The sequence below is a fragment of the Lissotriton helveticus genome, chromosome 8, assembly GCF_964261635.1.
Source record: "Lissotriton helveticus chromosome 8, aLisHel1.1, whole genome shotgun sequence".
Taxonomy (NCBI): Eukaryota; Metazoa; Chordata; class Amphibia; order Caudata; family Salamandridae; genus Lissotriton; species Lissotriton helveticus.
This window is the reverse complement of record NC_136069.1, coordinates 733,193,120-733,214,826: the sequence shown is the minus strand read 5'-3', so window position 1 is coordinate 733,214,826 and position 21,707 is coordinate 733,193,120. Positions and strand designations below refer to the sequence as shown.

General features: G+C 43.7%; 1 protein-coding gene across 8 annotated transcripts in view; it reads left to right on the top strand.

The window, feature by feature from the left end:
* The window catches only part of NAXD (NAD(P)HX dehydratase), a 476,460-nt gene that overhangs the window by 373,354 nt on the left and 81,399 nt on the right, over positions 1–21,707 (top strand). For all 8 annotated transcript variants that reach the window (XM_078657550.1, XM_078657545.1, XM_078657551.1 and 5 more), the window contains 4 exons: positions 6,295–6,403; positions 15,779–15,829; positions 15,928–16,032; positions 18,513–18,633. In XM_078657550.1, the coding sequence (XP_078513676.1) occupies positions 6,295–6,403; positions 15,779–15,829; positions 15,928–16,032; positions 18,513–18,633 (386 nt within the window). The remainder of the gene's footprint in view (positions 1–6,294; positions 6,404–15,778; positions 15,830–15,927; positions 16,033–18,512; positions 18,634–21,707) is intronic.

The following is a 21,707-nucleotide window of genomic DNA, read 5'->3' as shown; positions in this document are numbered from 1 at the left end:
ATATTCGAAAATTCAGGAATCTGGTAAACCGGAAGGAGCAAGCAAGAACCATTCCTGACTAGTCTCCCTTTCTGGAGGAGGGTTGACCAGCAAGAGGAAGCTTATAGTGTAGAATGTGTAGTTACTTTTTTAAGGGCGGTACAGGCATATATATATTTTTATTAATAGGTTTTTTTTGGTTTGCATAAACCATAGAAACAATTTGTTGCAACCAGTGTACACATTCATAAACATTTTAAAAAAATTAACTTTGTAAATAATTAAATGCATTCCAAAATGGAAACATTTTAAATGAGACCTTGTTGACGCCTGTGTTAATTAACGCTTGGGTAAGGTATTCATTATGTGCGCTATTTTAAAAATGCGTTTAAAATGATGTCTGATGATAAAACAAGTATGGACATTCCAAAAATGCTGCTCAGTTACGCCTGTATAGACGTCCCTTTCCTGACTTCGATACCAACCCATTCTCTTGGACATTAAAAGATTTACATGGCCGAGCTAAATCGAATCCTGAGATACCATAGTCTTTCTTCAAGGCACCAACATATTTATATCTGATGGGAGGTTCCTGAAGTTGCACTGAGTCAAATGCAGAATAAAGAGCCGTTTAAATTAATGCTTCAGCCGTATGTGCAAACACATTTCACACAAGATGTATTCCCCCTCACTGTAATGGTGAGGTCAGTGTATAAATGATAGCAATTTGCTGCTTTAGTCCAGTCTGTGTAAAAGTTACCTTCGGGTTTTTTTTTCTAAATCTGTTTTTATTTCATTTTAACAGGTTTAAACAGTTCCTGTTGCTCTATTCTCGGTACATTGAACATAGGCATGTAATGAATATCAGCATCTTTGTATATTTGGTTCTATTACATTGACACCTGTGTACATATCAGTCGCACTCTGTGTGTTAGGCGTATCATGCGTGTCCGACCAGCAGCCCGCATTGATCTGGGGTGATTGTCTTGTCTAGAGGCTCCCTTATGTGTCTCCAACATTGCAATGGTGTAGGTTAGTGCTTGAACTGTGGGGGGCAGAAAGTAAGGAGTAGGACAAAGTAAAAATACTGCAAGCAGTGAGGTAAACTGGTTTGACCCCCATCCCGAGAGTAAATAGGCATGCATGCAATTTGTTGGTCCGATCCTGCTACTTTCTAACGCTAAGTCTGTGTTGAGAGGTGCACGCTCCGCTCCAAACCCCATAGTGTCTTTTTATTAACCGGCGTGTAAGGGTCAGTGCACTTCTTCTGGTCTCTATCTAGCAGCACTTTCATGATCCAATAGGTCTGTGCCTGTTTGCTGCATGTTCTGCAAATCTTGCAGGATGGCATCCCAACTAGCTGCTATGAACTCTTTTCTGAGGCCTAGCATGTCTTTCCTATGCAGTACAACACTCTCTTCTTTGGCCTATGTTTGCAGGGGCACTTCCAGGCCAGTGTCTAAGGGGGCTCAGTAGATTAGATTTCCACCTTTTAGTAATCAGCAGTTTAGCTACCACAATGAAGCAAGATGTCAACCTCTGGTTTTTATGTCTTCAAAAGAGATGTAGTATACATGTCTCCCATGTGGGGGGGGGCACTGACTGTTCTGTGCAACAGTATAGTGAGACTATGACTGGCCTCCAGTATGTACCAAGGAGTGGGCAATACCACAGCATGTGCAACAAGTCTGCGTCTGCAAGGTGACAGTGGGGGCATATAGCATCTATCTGGCTAAAATACTTGTTAATTTTAGCTGGAGTGAGGTACGCTCGCTGCATAATGTAATATTGTATTAGGCAGAAGCGCAGATTCCTGGGGACATGGACTGGGCCTTCTAGCACGGCAATCCATTCTTTGTCTGTGAGGGGACAAGTTAGGTCAGTTTCCCAGCGCTATCTCAGAGGTGGTAGTGTCACTGCAGTGTGGTGTCAGAGAGAATTGGCGAACCATTTAGTAAGATGTCTTCTCGGTCCTAAGACATGTAAATATTGAATGGTCAGGTGTGTTTGGGGTTCACTTGTTAGGTCTCCCCATTTGTTGCTCAGGGCCACAAGGAGTGAGCGGTGTAGCAGAAACTGGCCTGGGTGTAGTCACTCATTCTCAATCAGCATTTCATATGAAATCAACGTGCCGTCTCGGTGCAGGTCACCCACAGTGTGAATCCCTGCCCACCTCCTTTGGAGCAGCTCTGCTGATGTGGTGGTCAAGTGGTCCCTGGGGGTGCCTTGCAGGGGTAGCTCAGGCGCATATGTTGTCACGGTGTGTTACATATAAACTCCTACCGTAACATCAGTATGCAACTCTCAGCAACAGGGTTTTGGGCGATTTTATCGTAGCGCAGGGGTGAAATAGTGAGAGCAGTGAGGAGAATGACATAGGGTGGTGAGAAAGCGGATGTGTTGTTTAAGTGAAGATCTGCCATCCTACTGGCTACCCACTGGAGTTGTGCAGCAAGATAGTATTGTTTCCTATTGGGTACTGCTATTCCACCTTCGTTGGTCGGCAGATAGTTTGACAAGGGCAATACGATGGCAGGCAATTCCTCATAGAAAGTCTCTAATGGTGCTTTCAAGGGCTCAAAAGAAAGGGGGAGAGATGTAAGTTGATAGGTTGGTGAAGTAGTATAAAAGGTTTTGACAGGACTGCCATTTTAAGCAAGGCCACCCGTCTCACATCCGACAGCGGCAGGGTTCTCCAGTAGAACATCTGAGAATGAATGCCTGTCAATGCCCTTCCAGAATTTACATCTAGCAAGTCTGCATGTTGACTATATATTCTTATCTCCAGATAGTGAAAGGTCTCCTCCTCTGGGCCCTTCTTAAGGGCCTTGGTTTCAGTGTTCCTGTCCATCTTGCCTTGCTTCTGTTGCATGGAATGCTTATCATTGGCCATTTTGAGCCTGTGGTTGCCAGGAATCTCCCGTTGATGTAGGCGGGGCGTGTGCTCAGTAGTGGGTCTTCACCCTGGTAATGGGGTCTCTTCAGCAGGGTCCCCTCTCGTTTTCATGTCTCCCGCCACAGAGATCTTGATGCTCAAATAAGTCTCTTTCGCATGGCTGGATGCTGTAGTTCGCTTCTAGAGGGGCCCATGTATGTCTAGTCTGGCTTCAGGTTTCCCATCTTGGAGGGTTAGCTTGAAGGGTGTCACAGTAAGAGTCGTCTAGCTGGTGAGGCAGACTACGGTCCTGAGATGAGGGATCTCTCTGTATTCTAAGGCCTCTTCGATCTCCTAGATTAAACAGCTAGGTATCAGGCTACTTACCAGTCGGGGTGTTCTCCACCCCCAATACCTTCTGTTCCTCTGGGTGTGCACTGTGCCCTTGATAGCGATTATAGGTGTATCTGCCACTAAGTCTCGTGGCTCTGCCAAGGAGTCTTGTGGCTTTGTTGTAATTTTGGGTCTCCCGGATCAAGGACACCCCTCAAATGCCTCTCTGCTGTTCCCAGGGAGGGTTGTCTCGTCCTTCAAATGGAGTACCACCGGCCTGGGTCTGAATCATAGGCGCGACCCTGATGTCTTGATTGGGAGTAAATGTTTGATTTGTTCTACATTCCGTCCATCATTTGTGTGTAGTTCTGCTTTCTCGCACTAAGTGTGCCGGGTATGCCCAGACGTGGGTCCTGGGCTCACTGTGCCACTGGATTCTAGCTAGCCTGGCTTTTGCGAAGTGATACCCCAAAACCGATCCCAGGATGCTTGTTTCTCTTCCAGGGAGGACCTGGCTTGACAGTTCGGGCTGGACTGTTCCCATGATGCACAGGGTCAAGACTAATTTGCATATGGCTGGGTATAAACTGGGGTGGCATGGTGAGAAAAAGAGCAATGGATTTAACCAAGATCTCTTGACTGGGGTGAATGTTTGATTTGTTCGGCATTCCGTCCAATTGTGTGTCTTATGCTTTCTAGCCTTAAGTGCGCCGGGTGGTGCCCAGATGTTGGCCCTAGGCTCACTGGACCACTGGATTCAAGCTCGCCTGGCTTGTGATTGGAATCGACCATGGGACCTATTCCGTGCACCTCCTGCTTCTCTGGGCTCTGTGAGCAGGCCTCACTCTCTCTCCGGGCCAGCCAGTCCTGGGTGCCACACCAGCTCCGGATACGGTGGTCTTGCTGGGGTACCCAGTTCCCCACCCCCGGTTCTGCTGTGCTTCACCGTCCTCGACAGTGAGCAGGTAGGCTGCGGTTGAGTTACTGAGTGTGAGTTGGACTGCCAGATCATTTGAAGCCTCTCTGCGTTTTACTGCCACAATGCAGGTCTCGCTCAAGCCACAGTCGCTGTTCCCTTGTTTCGATTGGTTTCAGTCTTTGTGTGGCCGTAATTTCGCTCTCTGCTGCATTTCCCTCTTCTTCGAGACTTCAGCAGCTCTTGTCGTTGGATGAGGAGATATTTGTGAAGCGCTCTGATATCTGTAAGGATCTTGTTCGCGCTATATAAAACTTTGAATAAATAAATAAATAAATAAATGAGCAGGATAAGTATGCGGATTAAAGATGGGCCGGCGGACGACAGTCTCTATTCTTAAGTATCAGGGGTGTGATGTCCATAGTGTTCTGGAGGAGAGACATGCAACACAACATTGAGCACAACATTTAGATTAAAACATATTGAATTGATTAAATCATCTCTAACAGTCACCAAATCAGAACTGCATCAATAAAAACGTTACTAGAAGCATGACATGCAGGAGAAACCCAGATCATGATATGCTGCAGCTGCGAGGCAGAGGCGATTCTTTTAATTTATCCAATATCCTGAACTCAGGCCAGGAAGAATCCAGGCATAATTTTTTATTCTAAAATGAAGGATTCTAGTGCTGCATCTTTCAATTTTTTCTTTATTTGATAACGCCATTCTTGTCCACCTGTTACCATGTGGATCTAATTAGTGTCATTTTCATACCACACCTGACTATTGTGATGTCTATCACGGCCTTCCAAAAAAGTGAGCAAATAATAAAAAATGATGTATCAGAACTATGCCTGAGCTTGAAGCAACACACAAAACTAGTCTTAAAACAACTTTGTTCGCTGTCTGTGCAATGTAGGGCTAAAGTTCATAATCAGAAGTTTCCAGTTTAGGTCGAAGAGGGGTGGACAGTTGAAAGATTTTCGAGATAACCACTTATTTTCTAAATAATGTCCATTTAGACTTATTGTTTGTAAAATTCTATTATGTGAAACTTGAGTATCTGGAATGGCTCCAGTCCACTTGAATTTACGTGAGGATACCCCTGGTGAACACCAGTCACAAAGCATCTCATATCTGCAGAATCCACCTGCCCCACCCCACTAAGAGCTTATACAAAACCTGCAATCAGCCAACACACACACTAAATACATACTGTGCAGAAGAAAACAGAACAAGCAGGCCTGCCACTAAAGATAATTTTCAAACTTCATAGACCTGACACACCAGCAAAGGTCTTTTTCCATACCCATGTCATTTCACCAAAGTCCCGAGAGGTAAAAAATTAAATTTTTCCCCCGCTACCTCTGCATTATCCTCCTAAACGCTCATCCCTTGCCTGTCTCCGAGGATGAACATCCAGATTCTTACCATTCAAACTGGTCTAGAGACAAATGCAATTCAATTGAAGCACACAGCACTAAAAACAAAAGCTAACTAGAGGTCATGGCCAACCGTCAGATTAGAATATAAAATCAATTCCTACTCTGCTAAAACCCGAAGAACATTCTGAGATGGATCATAAATCTATGCGCCACACACCCTTCTAGAGCTAACCCACTGTACGGACCCATTTTAGGCATCCGTACGGCATCCCAGCCTCATTTTGTTTCTCTCCTGTGGAGGTATTTCAAACCTCGTGGTGCAGTAGTACCGTGTCATTTCTTCTATTTGTACTTTCACGGGAAATCGTTTTTTGAACATAATGTATAGTCAGTGACAGATGTGATGGCAGCCAGCTGCTTCCTGGCCAGTGCAAGAGGTAATATGTTTTATTGTGCCTAAACAAAGGCAACTAATCCCTTGATCTACTCTGCCTGCCCTACCCCTTTAAACTTGGAAACGAGCAAACCCTTGAGATTCAATCACGGGTTCATCATTTTGTAAAACTGGTCTGTTGGAAGGGGCCTGGACGTGTATTTGAGCTGCTGTGGAACATAACTGCAGGAATAACTGGTAAACTCAACTTTATTAAGGTGTAAAACCACTTATTATTTCTTTTGGAGTCTTAAAGCAGAATCTGTAGTTCATTTGAATGTTTGGGATAGGAAAAATGAGCTCCTTTTTGGTTGACAGTAGTAAGCACTGTATAGAGTGGTAAATCAAATGTGCGGTTTCTCATTTTCAGTGACAGTCCCAATGCCATTCAAGAGGTAGAAAAGTGGTTACCAAGCCTTCATACGATTGTGATCGGACCTGGCCTGGGTAGAGATGATAGAATTCTCCAAAATGCAAAGGTAAAGTGATTTTTATTTTATTGTCATGTTTTAGTGTAGAAACAAAATGTACTTTTTTTTTTTTACAGCTTCATACATATAAACAACATTTGACAGGGTCAGAATAAGAGTAATAGCAAGTCATGTCACCGTTGTAGAACGTAGACATTTCAAAGATTTTTTTTTTTTAAATGAGAGAGGCAGAAAGACTTATCTGTGGTTAAAGTTGAATCCTCATTCCCTAGGAAATCTCGTTTTTGAACCTGTAATAACTTTGACCGCCTTTGAAAGATTTGCAGCAAACTTGTATTAAATGGAATCAAACGTGTGTGCCAAATTTGATGCAGGTTGGTAAAACGTTTCAAAAGTTGTAAGGTGTAAGACCTCCCAAAACTTGAATTTAACGTGAGTTTTCCTCATGGTTTAGTTTTGTTTTATAAAACTTGGAAACCACTGTACAAAAGTTCACTACATTTTAATGGCACTATGGGCATACTTCTGTTCCTTTTCTTGATTTCGTACATTTGTGTCCAGCTGTTTTGGATGTATAAAGCCAAATGTTACTGTTTGGGGTCCATTTGCGCGTCCTACGTATTTAGTTTTTTAGCTCTTGATCTTTGGATAAGAAACAGAGAGTGCATTGTGTTGAAACAAAATAATGTGCATGCACTCTGCACTGTCACTATTCCTGTAAAACAGGAGGAAGGAGGGGAAAAAGTTAAAGTAGAGTCGTGGGGATACTGATACTACATTATGGAAAAGTGTGTGGACCTTATACCTACTCACTTATGCAGGCTGGTGAGGGTACAGGGAAACGGAAAGCATAGTGCCAAGTGCAGGGTGTGTGGGAATTTGATAGATCACCACCACTGGCTTGCCCAAGAGTAAAGGGACAATATATGCCTCCATCTTTTCCTCCTCTCACTTCAACAGCCTTAATAGGGGGAGGAAGAGTGAGTGTGTGTCAGATCCCACGTCCGTTGTGGACAACTAAGTGACGGGGTAATTAATTACGCGTCCATCAACACCTTAGCCATATTCAGGGGAAACGTAAGCCCTTCCCCCCTCACCACATTGTGCTGCCAAAGAAGAGCGGAGCAGTTTGCAGATTCCTCCGAGTCCTCTTAATTACGATCAAGGTATAGGAGGAGTAGGTGGAATGGGGGTTGGGAGCACACTGCCTCACAGTCCCAGCACAGTTCGCCCCTTTGCATCCTGGTAAATGCAGTATACAGTTCACACTTACTTCAAAATTAGCTGGAGTTTTTCACCAAAGTTGGTGCAGCCATTGCTGTATATCTCAAGACACGTGTTTCTGGGTTGAGCCCTTCGTCAGTAGAGCAGTATTAGAGAGCAAAGAAAAATTATCTGGGGTTGCTGGAAATGCTCCAAGTTCCTCCTGTTCCTCCTGTGTACCACTCACAGGCACACAGGTGCATCTCCAAAGCTCGTCAGCTTGCTGGCTCAAGGGAGCCTTTTAGACAGAGTGGGGGTTCGGAGCACACTGCCTCACAGTCCCAGGAGTGAGTGGCACACATTACCACCGCTTTACAAACCCCCCATCACTCTTACGCGAAACAAAAGAATACGTGTCCCAGCTTTTCCACAATAGTTAGAGGGTGGTTAGAAAACAACTCTCCCTCCATTGATACCTGATTTATCTGCAAACTGGTGCACCGCTGCATGGAGGTGCCGTTACTGGACAGCGACATGGAGTTAGGACGCCTATCTTTAGCAAGCCTTCCTCCTTAGAACTGAGTGCAGATGCCTCAGTGAGTCAAGCAGTCCCACACAGTCTGTTTCATTGAAGGTAAGCCTGATTCACACTGCCTAGCTGTTCTCCGTTGCCGCTTACTACTATGATTTAAACATGTAAATATAGGAAAAATATAATGCTGAAGAAACATTCAGGTACTTACCTGTAACTCCAGTTCTCCAGTGCTGTTATCTTGCATGGATTCACGTTGTCAGAGGCGCACAACCTACCTATTATATATATCCTTCACACTTGTACCATGAAATGCGAGCTACAGGGTATATAGAGGAGTAACATGCTCAGCACATCTACTTCATTGGTTGACATTTGGATTATGTCAACTGATGTAGAAATGCTACTATGCAAACATTGTTGGGCCTATGGCAAATGTAACAGTTTATTGCCATCTTAAAATTACTGGGAGTTCCCAGCCTGATGATGGGGAATAATTCAAGCTTGTGAACCTTTAAAAGATAACGCTAGAAAACTTGTTACATTTAATAACTACATTATTTTTCGAGTGAGTTTAGAGCAGCAATTCAGAGCATGCTATAAAAAAGTTTCAAATCTGTAACTTAAACTTTTTGTTACTATTCCTGTTTCATGAAAATTTACAAAAAACACAGCTGGAATGCAGTTGTGTTAAAGAAAATAAACCTGAACCTAAAAACTACAGAAATTTGCCAGTTATGGTTAGGTAACCTAATCATAACTCCCCCCCCCCCCCCCAATCATGAACTGCTCATGGCCTTCATCATTCATAACACGTTAAATTACATCATTAATGACATTACCAATTGTATAATTGATGACCACACTGATGACAGCATCCAGAGGTACTAATACTCTGCTTGTGGCTGTGCACAGCAGGGTTCAGTCTCAGGAGCAGGCCCAGTGTCAACCTCTTATGAGCATCCAACCCACAATTTGCATGGCTGTCAGATCTTTGCCACTGTGTTTGACTGCAGGTCAAGCCCTACGACCAATCCTTTGCAGATGGCCAGTGCGCACTGTACATGACCTTCAACTTGTGCAGTGGAGGTTGGCTGCAGCGCCTGACATACAGCGAGACCCTAAGCCTGTCCCACTAGGTGGCCAACTTCAACTGCACGCAGCCTTTTGTCAAAAACAGCAAGGTTGGCAACAAATCCAAGCCAGTGATGGCCCTGTGCCCAACTCTCCATGGGTGAGCAACCATCGCTACACAGAGTCTTTGAACATGCAAGCAGAAATTGGCCACAGAACCTAACCTATGGCGAGGCCATGCAGTCAACCCTCTGCTGGTGGCCATTCCTCACTGCACACAAGCTTCATCTGTGTGCATCTTTGACAGCAGAGCATGGCCTTCTGCCAGCACCTGCATCAAATATTTATGAGTGTTAGACTTGGCATCTTTTGGCGTGTTTCCCCTGACTTTTTGCTTTCTGACCTCCCGGTTTTGACTCTGTTTTTGCTGGTGTAATGATTCTGTGCACTTTCCTCACTGCTGATCAGTGATAAAGTGCAAGTGCTCCTGTTGTAAAATGTGTTATGGATTGGTATTTCTATGATCGGCTTATTTGATTTATGTGTCAGTCCCTAGTAAAGTGCACTGCGAGTGCCAGGGCCTATAAATCAAATGCCGTTGGTGGGCTGCAGCACTGGACTGTGCCACCACGCAAACAGCCCGTAAAGTGTAACTCTAGCCTGCCACTGCAGAGCCTGTGTGCAGCCTGGGGCTGCCATGTCGACTTGGCAAGTGCGCACACTTGTCAGTCCCTCAACCTTCCCTTTTCTACATATGAGTCGCCCCTAAGGTAGGTCCAAGGTACGCCCATGTGCAGGGTGCATTGTCTGTAAAAGGTAGGACAAGCCCTGGTGTGTGTGGCATGTCCGGATAGTGAAAAACCGAAGTAGGCTGTAATTCACTATTTCAAGGCTACCTGTTCCCCATAGGCCAGAGTGGGAAGTTTGATTATAACATCCTATAATCCTAACTGACTCTGGGAACATGGTAGAAATTCGAGTTTAGAATGCCTGAACTCAGAATGATAAAATACATATTTTAGTGAAGTTAGTTTTAACATTCTGTGTTTGAAAATACAACTTTTAGAAAGTAGCTATTTTCTTGCTTAACCATCCAGCTGGCTTCTGCAAGGTTGTGTATTGTCTGTCTGGTTTGTGAGTGACAGGGGCTGGGGAGACTCCAGGAGACAGGGTGAGTCAGCACAGGGCTCAATAGACCTATCTGCACATAGATGGGTGGGAGGAGTAGCACCTGGGTCTGAATAGGGCTGTGCCTGCCTTCCACAATGCTAGCTTCACCTCCCGTGGTGCGTCTGATGCCCCTGGCCTACACTGTCAAAGGAAAAGCAGGAGTCTTGTAAACAAAGTGCTCCAAGACTGACCAGAACTGGTTTGGACTAGGTGCAGGACCCTCTGCCTTCAGAGGCCAAAGGAATTGCAGGTATAAATATTGGGGCCCAGCCCCAAGATTTTAGAACTCGCTGGAATCCAGGAACCTGCCAAGAAGGAGAGCTGGAAGAGCTGCCAGGAGGAGTACTGCCCCTTAGCTGTGTTGTTGCTTTTTTTGGGGTTGGCCTGCAGCTGCTGCTTCTACCTTGGGCAGTGAAAGGACTGTACTGCACTTTCTCTACTTGTGCTGAGTATCTCCAAAGTCCTGAATCCGGGCTGGCCTCCTGTTAAGACGTCTCAGGGAACTGCAAAGACTTCACCAACCACTGGGTATCGCTCTTGGAACCGCTGTTTCAGTTGCCACAGAGAAGAGGGAACCACGACCGAATCTGGCACCGACTCCGTCGCTGGCCTTGTGTCCTGAAGGCACTGCAGGCCGCAAGCCTTGGTCTCACCGACGCCATCTGCACGATCGTCACTGAGCCGCTACCTGCACCGCATCGAGAGGCACCGCAGCCCGCACCGCCTCGCTTCACTTCGTTGGACTGGTCTCACCGACACGATCGCCACTGGCTCGACACCCATGACTGCCTCGTCACGCACAGCTGTCCGGCTCCGCCAGCACCAATTCCCACCAACCGGCTCTGTCGCTTACATCGCAGCCTGCCAGCACCGCATCGAGCACCATCTTGCCGTGCACCACACGCCTTGGTCTCACCGACGCCATCCGCACGATCGTATTTTTTAAACATACATTGTGATTTTATAACCAAAGCTAACCTGGCCTTCACTTTAAAGTTAGTTTTTTCAGTGGATATTTTTTTTTTTATCAGATACCACATTCAACTGTTGCTTGTACCGCCCAACCCTCTCAAAGCAAGGTCTATGGCCATTTGCAGCAGTGGCTGACCGTCAACCTGGCCCTATGCCAAATCTACTGCAAACAGCGACCCCTCACAGCACACTGTCTTTGGTTGAGCGCAGAAGTAGTTGGTCACACAACCCAGCCTTGGGATAGGCCTTTTACAAATCCCTCCACAGGTGGTCATTCCCCCATGCGCACAGCTGAAGTGTTTGGCACAGGGCATGGTCTATGGCCAGGCCTTGCACACAACCCCACACGGGGTCATCCCCTATTGCGCACGGCCATGGTTAGCCAAGCACAGCTGCAGTGCAGCAAATAGTTGTTTACATTATTATTCTTTTTTTTTTAATGATTTGTAAATCCTGTGCTGGATTTGTGAATCCTGAGACTCCAGAAAGATGCACGGCACCTATGGCAGGCCTAGGAATTTTGAATTCCACATTAAAAGAATTGTATTTATTATAAATGTAAATGTGAGAGCTGGTACCTTTTAGAGATTGCCTACATGGGCCTGGGAGCCAGGGGTATGTTCACCCTTCACCTCTATGCCTTTTTGGGATTTTTCCCAACACAATGCTTAGTGCACTTTGTTGGGTAATGGCGGCCTGAATACAACATATTCTGTAGTGGCCAGCCCATTTGAACGCAGTAGACTCACAAACTCATAACAGATGATTGCAGAAAAAGTTCCATATTCCAACGGGGTGTGCCTTCATGTTTTTTTAATTTTAATTCACGATTCCTGTGTGGATATTTTCCCTAAATCAATTAATGAAAATAATACTCCCAAAAAGGAATTCGAATAATTTGCATTTTTGCCTCATAATTTAAATAACATTGCTGCATAATTTGGTCATCCACTCCTCATAATCCCATAAAACCCTGATACTGGTAAAACTCTGCATAGTGGTTTGGGGGGCTTTCATTTTTGTGACGAAATCAAAATTTCCTGCTGAACTGTGAAATATTTTCTGTATTTCATTGTTCTCTGTGAAACATGGGATTTTTATACCACTGCATTTTGTGCAATGAAATCATCAAAAAAAGTGCCATATGTTAAACGTGCAAAGTGTAGTATGCAATTAATTATCGTAGTTCAATGTGGGTAGGAGCCATGGCTCACGAGGGGATGCTTGGAGTAGGTCATGATGACCTCCTGTTCCTTAACTATGCTAAGAAATAAATAGCATATTGCAATTGAATATTTAAGCCAAAAAGTATAGTTTTCTCAAGTTAGTTACACTGTAATGTGGTAATCATGAGGAATTTAACCTTTGCATTGTAATCATAAACAAATGAAAATATTTTTATTAATACACTTGTTTCAAATAATGTGTTATGTGGCACAAATTGTATATAGGCCAATATAATATGCTAGTTATTACTATTCATGAGTGTGGGGAAAAGGCCATGACTCATGCGAGGTGAAGACTTGAGTGGGTCATGATTCCCCTACCTCAGCAATGTTAATAAATAGAATAGGACTAGGCTTTCCTGTTTTTGTTTTCTATTTGTTGCGAACTCTGATTGGGTGTTTTCCAATCTTTTTAAAACTTGTAAAAACAGTTTTTATCTGCGTTTACTCACGTTTGCTCCATAAACAAAATAATGGAGCTAGCGTTTTCTTCAGTGCCTATAAAGAATGTAGCTTTTATTTCCTTCCTTCTCTTTCATTCCTGATGCAAATCCTTCCTTCCTTCTCTCCTGCTCCAATGTATCTTCTCTGTACCTCCTTGTGTTTGCTTTTATAAGTAACTTTTCAGTATTTCCCTGACTTACTTGTCTGTCTTAATTTAAAGCACTTAAACACATTTTCCAACTTTCCAGTTCTACCCCATGTCCAGGATGCACATATATGGGGATATTTTTGTTCCCATTAAGATTTGATTGCAGTAAATAAAAGTTAATGGTGAGCATTGAACTTACCTTCATACTGCTCTATTCTTCAGAAAAATGACAGAGGTCGACTGAATGAAGATGTTCTACTTTTTGGGCATGAGAATATTGTGGGGTGCTCTGTTGTTGCTAACTACTGCCACGCTGTCCTATTCTTTGCCTGAACATACCAAGAAAGGACTTGATTACTGAAGAAAAGATGGGTACTTCTGTCTGATCCGGGAATATTCCTTCTGTACATGGTCAAAGTGGAGGTACTTGCTAAGCAATTAATATTCAGACTGTTAGCCATACAGTCTTTGGTGACTGCAAACTCCAACTACTTTGGTATAGACACTGTGCCAAACCACAGAAGAGGTGGAAATAGAACTCTCATACTAGAAAGTGGGATCTGAGTAGATCATCACACTATAGACTAAATACCCAGGAGGCATGAACTTAGATGAGGAGCTAAATGTACATTTGAATGAATGTGGCCTAATGATATATAGATGTAGATATATAAAACGTGTAGTAATAAATAGCATATTAGCGCTCTGCTGACCTGTATATATGGTTTATACCCACTGCTATGCCTTGTGTAGCAGTTATAAACAATTATTTAATCAGACCCAGCTGGATGCAAGGGACTAAATCCATGCTTTGAGATGAGTTCTCATTGAATAGGGTGTGTGGACCTGCCCAGTATGGTAATTTCAGTACCTCATGGGGGTGAGCTTTGATCTCCTGGAAACTCCAGGTCCCCATCTCCTCTACATGCAAATTTCACCTGCCAGCCTAGTCGATCTCCAGCCCTCACAACAGAAGGAGGAAGGATCACAGCCACATTGTGGTCTGAGAAAGACTTTTCTGAGTGCTGCAGAATACAGAAGAAAAGACAACCTGCTTCTCTTATCCCGAAAGAAAGGTATAGGGTGTTCTGTGGTGATGTGGTGCTCTAACAAAGAGTGTCTGCCATCTTGCCTACTACACCAATGCCCCAATGGACTATCTTTTTTAATTCGCTGCCTCTACAGTTCAGTCAAGAATCTGATTTTGTGAAATTCTGGAGGCCTACAAATACCACAGTTGTCCTATTCCTTTCATAAACTCCTATGACTTGATATTCTGCCAAGTGGAAGAGACGCCTAGCACTGACCATTGACTTGTGCATCAGGCTATACTTTTGTTAGCTCATCCAAGGCTTCAACACCATGAAATCAGCTTCAAGATTGTATGTGTTTGACAGATGTCCCTCTTCCACAGTAGGCTTATCAGTTAGTCATTTAATCTCCAGGACCACTTAGTATTCCTTCAGTCTTGAGCTCATTCTGTAAGACGCTCGCACACTACTTCGAGGTGGTGTGCCGCGATTTTCAAAATAATGTAACACAGAAATGAGAATAATAAATTACAGCAGTTTTATTGTCACAAATAGCTACTGCTTGCAAGGTGCAGAATAGTATAAGCATTTTTCTATTCATGGTCATCTAGCCCTGGAGCACTATGGAATTTCAATGTAGTTGACTGCGTGGGCGTAGGATGACAGTAGAGGAGCAATCTCATCTGATTTCTTCACCCTCTGTCTGCCAGAACACTGAGATCAATTATACATTCCCCTCCCCACCCTCAATGTGTCTACAAGATGGCACCCACATCATCTGCACAAGCAGCCAAGGATCCTTATTTGTGCCTCAGGGTGGCTGGAAGGAGAACTGGTTTTGTGTAAAGTCATTCAAGCACTGATTTGGAAGGTTTACTTTTCCCCTTTGTCACCGCCCTACTTAACCCCCTTTAAACTTGGTGTGGGATCGTAGGCTTCTTCTGAAATGTAATACTTGCTGTAATTTTCCTACTGTTACTTTTTTGTTGTGAGAGTCAAAAATATAGATTTTAAACTAAAATGTGCAGAGGTTGACACTGGAAGAGACGGAGACCACTGTCTTTACCAATGTTTGTGATGTTATGTACTATATAATTTACACTACTCTCATACCTAATAGAGATGGGTACACTTTATTCTAATTAAAGGTTGTTTACAAAAATTTCAGTAAACAACCTAAAGGAAAATGGTAGTGGACCTTTTCTTTAACCGTGAATTGCACATACATAGATTTTTACTTTTACATCTTTTCCTGGCAGGGGATTTGTAAACAGAAAACAGAAACGAAAAAAGAAAATGCATCACCTCTGCAAATTAACTTAATTTCTCAATCTCAGATTTAGTGATGCTTTGTCTTGGAAAAAGGGATTTTAAGTAAGGACAGTAGGCACATTTTTTAAACAGACTAAACAGTCTCTTTGTACATTTATTCAGGAAAATTAGGTCAGGTGAAAATTGAAACATCTGTAAATAGGCTGAAGGTACCATTGTATTTCATATAAAATCCATTGGTGACCCATTGACTTTGACGGAGGTGTTATTGTGAGGCTCTGTTATTGATAACTATAAGCATATAGTGTTAATTTGGTAGTACTCTTAGTGCTGCACATTTTTCTTTTTCAGGTCATTATAGAAAAATCCAAGACAAAGGGAATCCCTATTGTAATTGATGCTGTAAGTAAAACCTTTGTGCTTTTGAAACATTCCATTGTTACCTATAGTAATGCCTACTTTTAAAATGTAAAATACCCGCATGTGTGTCTCTTCTGCAGGATGGCCTGTGGCTGATTGCCCAAGAACCTTCCATTATTCAAGGTTACCAGCAAGCAATTCTCACTCCTAATTTTATGGAGTTTAGCAGACTGTATGAAGCTGTGGTGAGTGAATGTTAATATCACCTTTTGTTACAAAAGAAATAATTTTTCCACTCCAGTTTGTTAATGTACATATTAAGAATTGCTTCTGGTGTAGTGGAATGTTGAACAGCATGGAACGACGAAAATATACCTTTGGATGGTATACTTCTCATTTAGGTTGTTCATTGATCAATGTAAAGATTGATGGCAAAGGGAAGCTCTAAGTAGCCTCTCAAAAGAGAGGAGGTTCTGGATACTATTGCAATCATGACTTATGGCAACACAACAGGAGTAGCTGGTCTTCCACCGGAATTTTTCGCCTCACTTCAGCTTTCTCACCTTGTGAATACCTCCAGGGCACCAGACTGGATCCGAAGATTTTTCTCAAAGTTGCTCCTGAATGCTGATAGGTGGCATCAGTGGCTCCATGTCCGCTTCGCCCTGACCCAGAAGTGACACCGGAGCCACATATATGTGCCACCTCTGCACACTCACGTCAGTTTCTTTCTGAACTCCGTCCGCGCCATCGGACGCAAAGATTTCTGACTGATCAGATGTGAGAATGTGCAGATCTCCATTTTGCAATCATTTTGGGGATGGTGAAAAGAGTCCATTCTACAGAATGGGTTGGAGGAAGGGCAGTGAGGAATCTGCGGTTAAATATGGTTTATAACAGAAAGCGCTTTACCAAAGGTTGGTTCAGATGCTCCGTCCATCACCACCCCCTTTTGTACCGCTTTGTTGGCAGGGTATGCTCAGACGTGAGTCCCTTGCTCACTTTGCCACTGGATTCAAGCAAGCCTGGCTGAAGACGGCTGAAATGCCAGAAACCGGTCCTAGGAAGCTTGTTTCCGGTCCCGGGAAGGCATGGCTTGGCAGTTCGGGCTGGACTGTTCCCATGAGGCAGAGGGTCAGACTGATTTGCATATGGCCATGTCTAAACTGGGGTGGCAGAGTGAGCTGAAGAATGGTGATGTATTAATCCCAGATCAGTTGACTGGGGGTGAGTTTGATTTGGTCGAGTGCTCCGTCCATCACCCCCCCTTTTGTATCGCTTTGTTCACCCTAAGTTGGCAGGGTATGCTCAGACGTGAGTCCCTTGCTCACTTTGCCACTGGATTCAAGCTAGCCTGGCTGATGACGGCTGAAATGCCAGACACCCGTCCCAGGATGCTTGTTTCCGGTCCAGGGAAGACATGGCTTGGCAGTTCGGGCTGGACTGTTCCCATGAGGCACAAGGTCAGACTGATTTGCATATGGTCATGTCTGAACTGGGGTGGCAGAGTGAGCTGAAGAATGGTGATGGATTAAACCCAGATCAGTTGACTGGGGGTGAGTGTTTGATTTGGTCAAGTGCTCCGTCCATCACACCACCCCCCCTTTTGTATCACCATTTACGGTAACAGCCTCAAGAAATGGTCTACATCCTCGACGTCAATCAGGACTGGCCATAACGCACCTTCAGATAGTATTCAGCTATGTAGAGTTTGACTTCCTGGGCCAAATTTCCTTGAAATTCATCTGGGCACAGTCCTCGAAAGGCTTGGATTTGTGCAAAGGTCCTATGCACCACAGACATACCTGGTGGGGATCTGTCACAGACATCTTTTTGTGTCAAGCTTAAAACCTGTAGTCTTCAGAGGGGACATATTTCCTTGCACACTGAGAGACATTTTGACAAAACCATGTCAACACGAGAAAACCTTGAGGAAGTGAGCTCCGGATGTGTGTCTGACAGTGCTGAAAGAATGGAACTTACATTAGCATGCAGGATTGGCGCATATATACGGCTCCTGTTTCATTACCAGGACTGGGCGAAGCCAAAACAGAGCTGCACAACGCCACTTGCCAGCGCACAAGACCAGTGCTTGCAAAAATCTCCATCTCCAATGCAGTGCCTAGGGGTATTCACAAGGTGAGGAATCTGTGATTAGAAGTATACAATTATGAACTGAGGTGGAAGATATGCATATAAGTTCAGTTAGAAAATTATTTTAAAAATGTAATATGACTGTATAATGAAAAGGTTACACTGGAATGTCTGTGTAAACACACATTGCATTTGGAAACTGAGCTCTGTAACTGGTTTCCATATTAACTGCATATAGTGGTTTGCTTTTTGAATATTCTAAAATAGCACAGGATTGACACCTGAAGTTTTGACGATCTCTTCAAATTAAGTAAAATTTAAAAAATCTAAAAGCAGTTATTTTACAAAATTGTGGTAAAGAGTAGGCTGAACGGTTGACATAGTGTCACTGCCAGATGTTTTTCAGTTTGGCGTTTTCCTTTATCCATTCATTGTTTTTAGGTTTATTGGCTCTGCTGAACTAGGGGCAAGGATGGAGTTAGCTGTGGAGTTAGCTAGTGACCTTAGAATAGGGTAATGCATTCTAATTTTATTAGCAATGTGCATGATATACAATATAATTTATGTATTTTTATTGAGTTGCGTTTATTTCTGGTGATGTGTATTCCTTTATTGAATTCTTGTCCTATAGATAAGAGACCCTGTTGATACTAATGATCATAACGGATGCGTTTTAAGACTCAGCCAATCCATGGGAAATTTGACGATTGTTCAGAAAGGAGAGCGAGACCTTATTTCTGATGGAGAAAAGGGTAAGAGCTTCCATTGCTAATGCAACTGGGAATGTTTAGCTTTGAACATTGGTATCAGGGCAGATGTGTTGCATCCAGCTGGGAATCTATATGTGTGTGTGAGCTGTGCATTTTCTTCCCCTGGTCCAAGGAAATCTATTTTTGAACTATATTTTATTTTCTTTTTAAAGCATGTGATCTTTTAAGCATTAAATGCTCATTAAACCATAATGGATGGCAGCACAATCAATAACTCGAACACCAGCTATGCCAAATTGCACACCAAATACAACAAACACTTAGGAGCGAAAGGTAATTAAACAATAACACATATTCAAACCAATAATGATACTACATTCATATGTTCTATCAAAGTGGTATGGGTGATATGATATTTAATGTTATCTGTAGGATGATTTGTAATTGCGTCTGTTTTGTTAAGGGTGAGGTCAGAAGCATTGCTATGGTGCGGAAGTTATGATTTGCATGGCTAGTTATGGATGGTGCTCATAACTGTAACTTACTTATTGCAGTGTTTTTTTTGTTGCTGTAATTCATAACCGTAACGGCACTTTAAACTATGTATATGTTAAACTACATCTATGATGTGATCTACCCTTAAGCATTTTTCCTTCACCCTACCCTTTTCTGAATTTGTTTTTATTGGCATTAGCACTCTGTGCACTTGCCACTGCTAAAGTGCATGTGTTCACTCTCTTAAACATGGTAAAAGTGGCCTACACCTGATTGGCACATTTAATTTACATGCAAGTCCCTAGTAAAGTGGTAATGGCTGTACGCAGGGCCTGTAAATTAAAGCTACTAGTGGGTCTGTAACACTCATTGTGCCACACATTAAAGTAGCACTTAAAACCACTTTTTGAAATAAACATTATTACTACTACCACTTAAAAACATGTCTCAGGCTTGCCCTTGCAGCCTGTAGTGCAGTTGTAAACCATCCATTCAACCTGGCAAAATAAGCCTTTTGCCAGGCTTAACCTTCCTTTTTAATACACATGGCACCCTGAGGTTGCCCCTAAAGCCCATAGGGCAGAGTGCGTTATATTTAAAAAGTAGGACAAGAGGGTTTAGGTTTTACATATCCTGGTAGTGAAAAACACCTATATGCGTTTTTCATTACTATATGGCCTATCTCTCCGATTGGATAACATTGGGCTACCTTATTACATTTAATAAGAGTTAGCTTTTGATTGAGAACTGGTTAGCTTTTGATTGAGAACTGGTAGAAATATCATGTTTGGGCTCAAATGATTTACAATTTAAAATTCTCTTCAATAGTTAATTCGGATTTTAAGTCACAACTGTGAAAACGCCACTTCTAGAAAGAAGGCATTTTCTTGCCCTAACCATTTTGGGCCTACTGCCTCATGACTTTGGATGGCTCTGCTGTTGAGGTTTATTTATTCCTGTCAGACAGTGGGACAAAGGGGACTGGGTATAGGCAGTAAGGTCCACCCTGCCAGGGTGACTTAGAGGCAAAGCTGTTCCCTGACCCACTTATACTTCAAAGGGCTCGCTTTCAGCACTCACAAAGAAACCTAACACCAGCATTTTGCCACCCCGACTTCTTGGGTCCTTGGCAGGGAAAGGGAGAAATGTTCTTGAACCAGATGTGGAGGTAGCCAGGATGTTCCCCCGACTTTAAATGTTGGAACCAGGTATGAATATTGGAACGTCAGAATATCACTTCAGTGCACTCCTGCACCTGTGGAACACTTCAGCAGGATTGCTGTGTCCCCCATAGAACTGCTATGCTGCTACCAGAGGACTGCCTTGCTGCTACCAGAGGACCACCTTGGTGCTTGAAGACCTGTCTTGCTGCCTGATGGAGAACTGGACCATCTCCTTCAAAACCAGGATGAGCAGAAGGGACTTCAAGGGCTAGTTGGCTGACCTACTGTGTGAGCTACAGGGACATAACAAGCTCCATAGACCCTGAACCCTGAACTTGGCCTCTGCTGGAGTGAGTCCTAACCACCCAAGTGGTTCCCCATGTCCTGAACTCTTGTTGAAAGTGGTTTTAGATGTGCTGCATCTGCCTTACACTAAAACGTGGGACTTAGAAGAAAAATGTTCACAAAAAAGTGCGCTGAAAACCAACAGAAGACAGGGACAAATATTGACCTGATCTGCCCAAGGTGCATCGCCTATCAGCCTAACTTCGTGGTAGCTCCCGTTTTGTTCTCAACAGCAACAAATCCTGTTCAGTGGAACCTCTTGGAGAAGGTATCCGACCTTGTGGAGCTCCCATTGGCTACAGCCACCAGCTTCTTTCCGCAGGAGATTTTCAACAAAAGTGACCAAGTCCGAAGGTAAAAATATTCACTGCAACTCTGTTCAGTGGCTACCTGACGACGATGCCTCCTCATTGACACCATCTACTGCTGCTGTGCTTGCTGAACTCTACGTTTTCAAGGAACTTTAGTCCAAAGGTAAAATGAGACCGGCTCCAAACCACCTCATGTATCCCACCAGTGCTCCATTACAGACTTAACTTCTGAATTTGTCCAGGTCTTGTTCGGACAGATTTGCTTGGTTGATGCTTTGACCTTTAAGGTGCTTTTCTGCACTGAAAACTTTTTTAAAAAAATCATAAATCTGGTTTTATTAATTGGATTTGGATGTTTTGGTGTCATTTTATTCATTAAAATTTAATATACAGGGCGTGGCCATGATGCCAGCGGAGTAGGTCGTGCTTCTCACACCTCCTCTGCCCTGACCCTCAACAGCAGTGCTAGACAGCATGTGAAGCCCACATACAGCAGCAAATAATTCTGCCCAGAATACAGGGATAGCCCAGGCACGGTGGGAGCACTGCAGTCTAACAGAGACGTCACCTGACTGATGCAACGCTTGGAGTGGCACAACACGCTAGTATATGGAGGGCACCTAACATTGCAGCCCTGGCTGCGCCGCATGACTCCCAACCTCAGCACACCAGAGGAGCAGACGTGTGGGGTGGTGACCACACCCCCAGACAGCTTCTGTCCTGATACAGCGGCCAACTTCACTCCTACCCCATCGGCAAGTCTCCCAGCAGCAAACCGCAACATCACAAACTCTGTTCGACA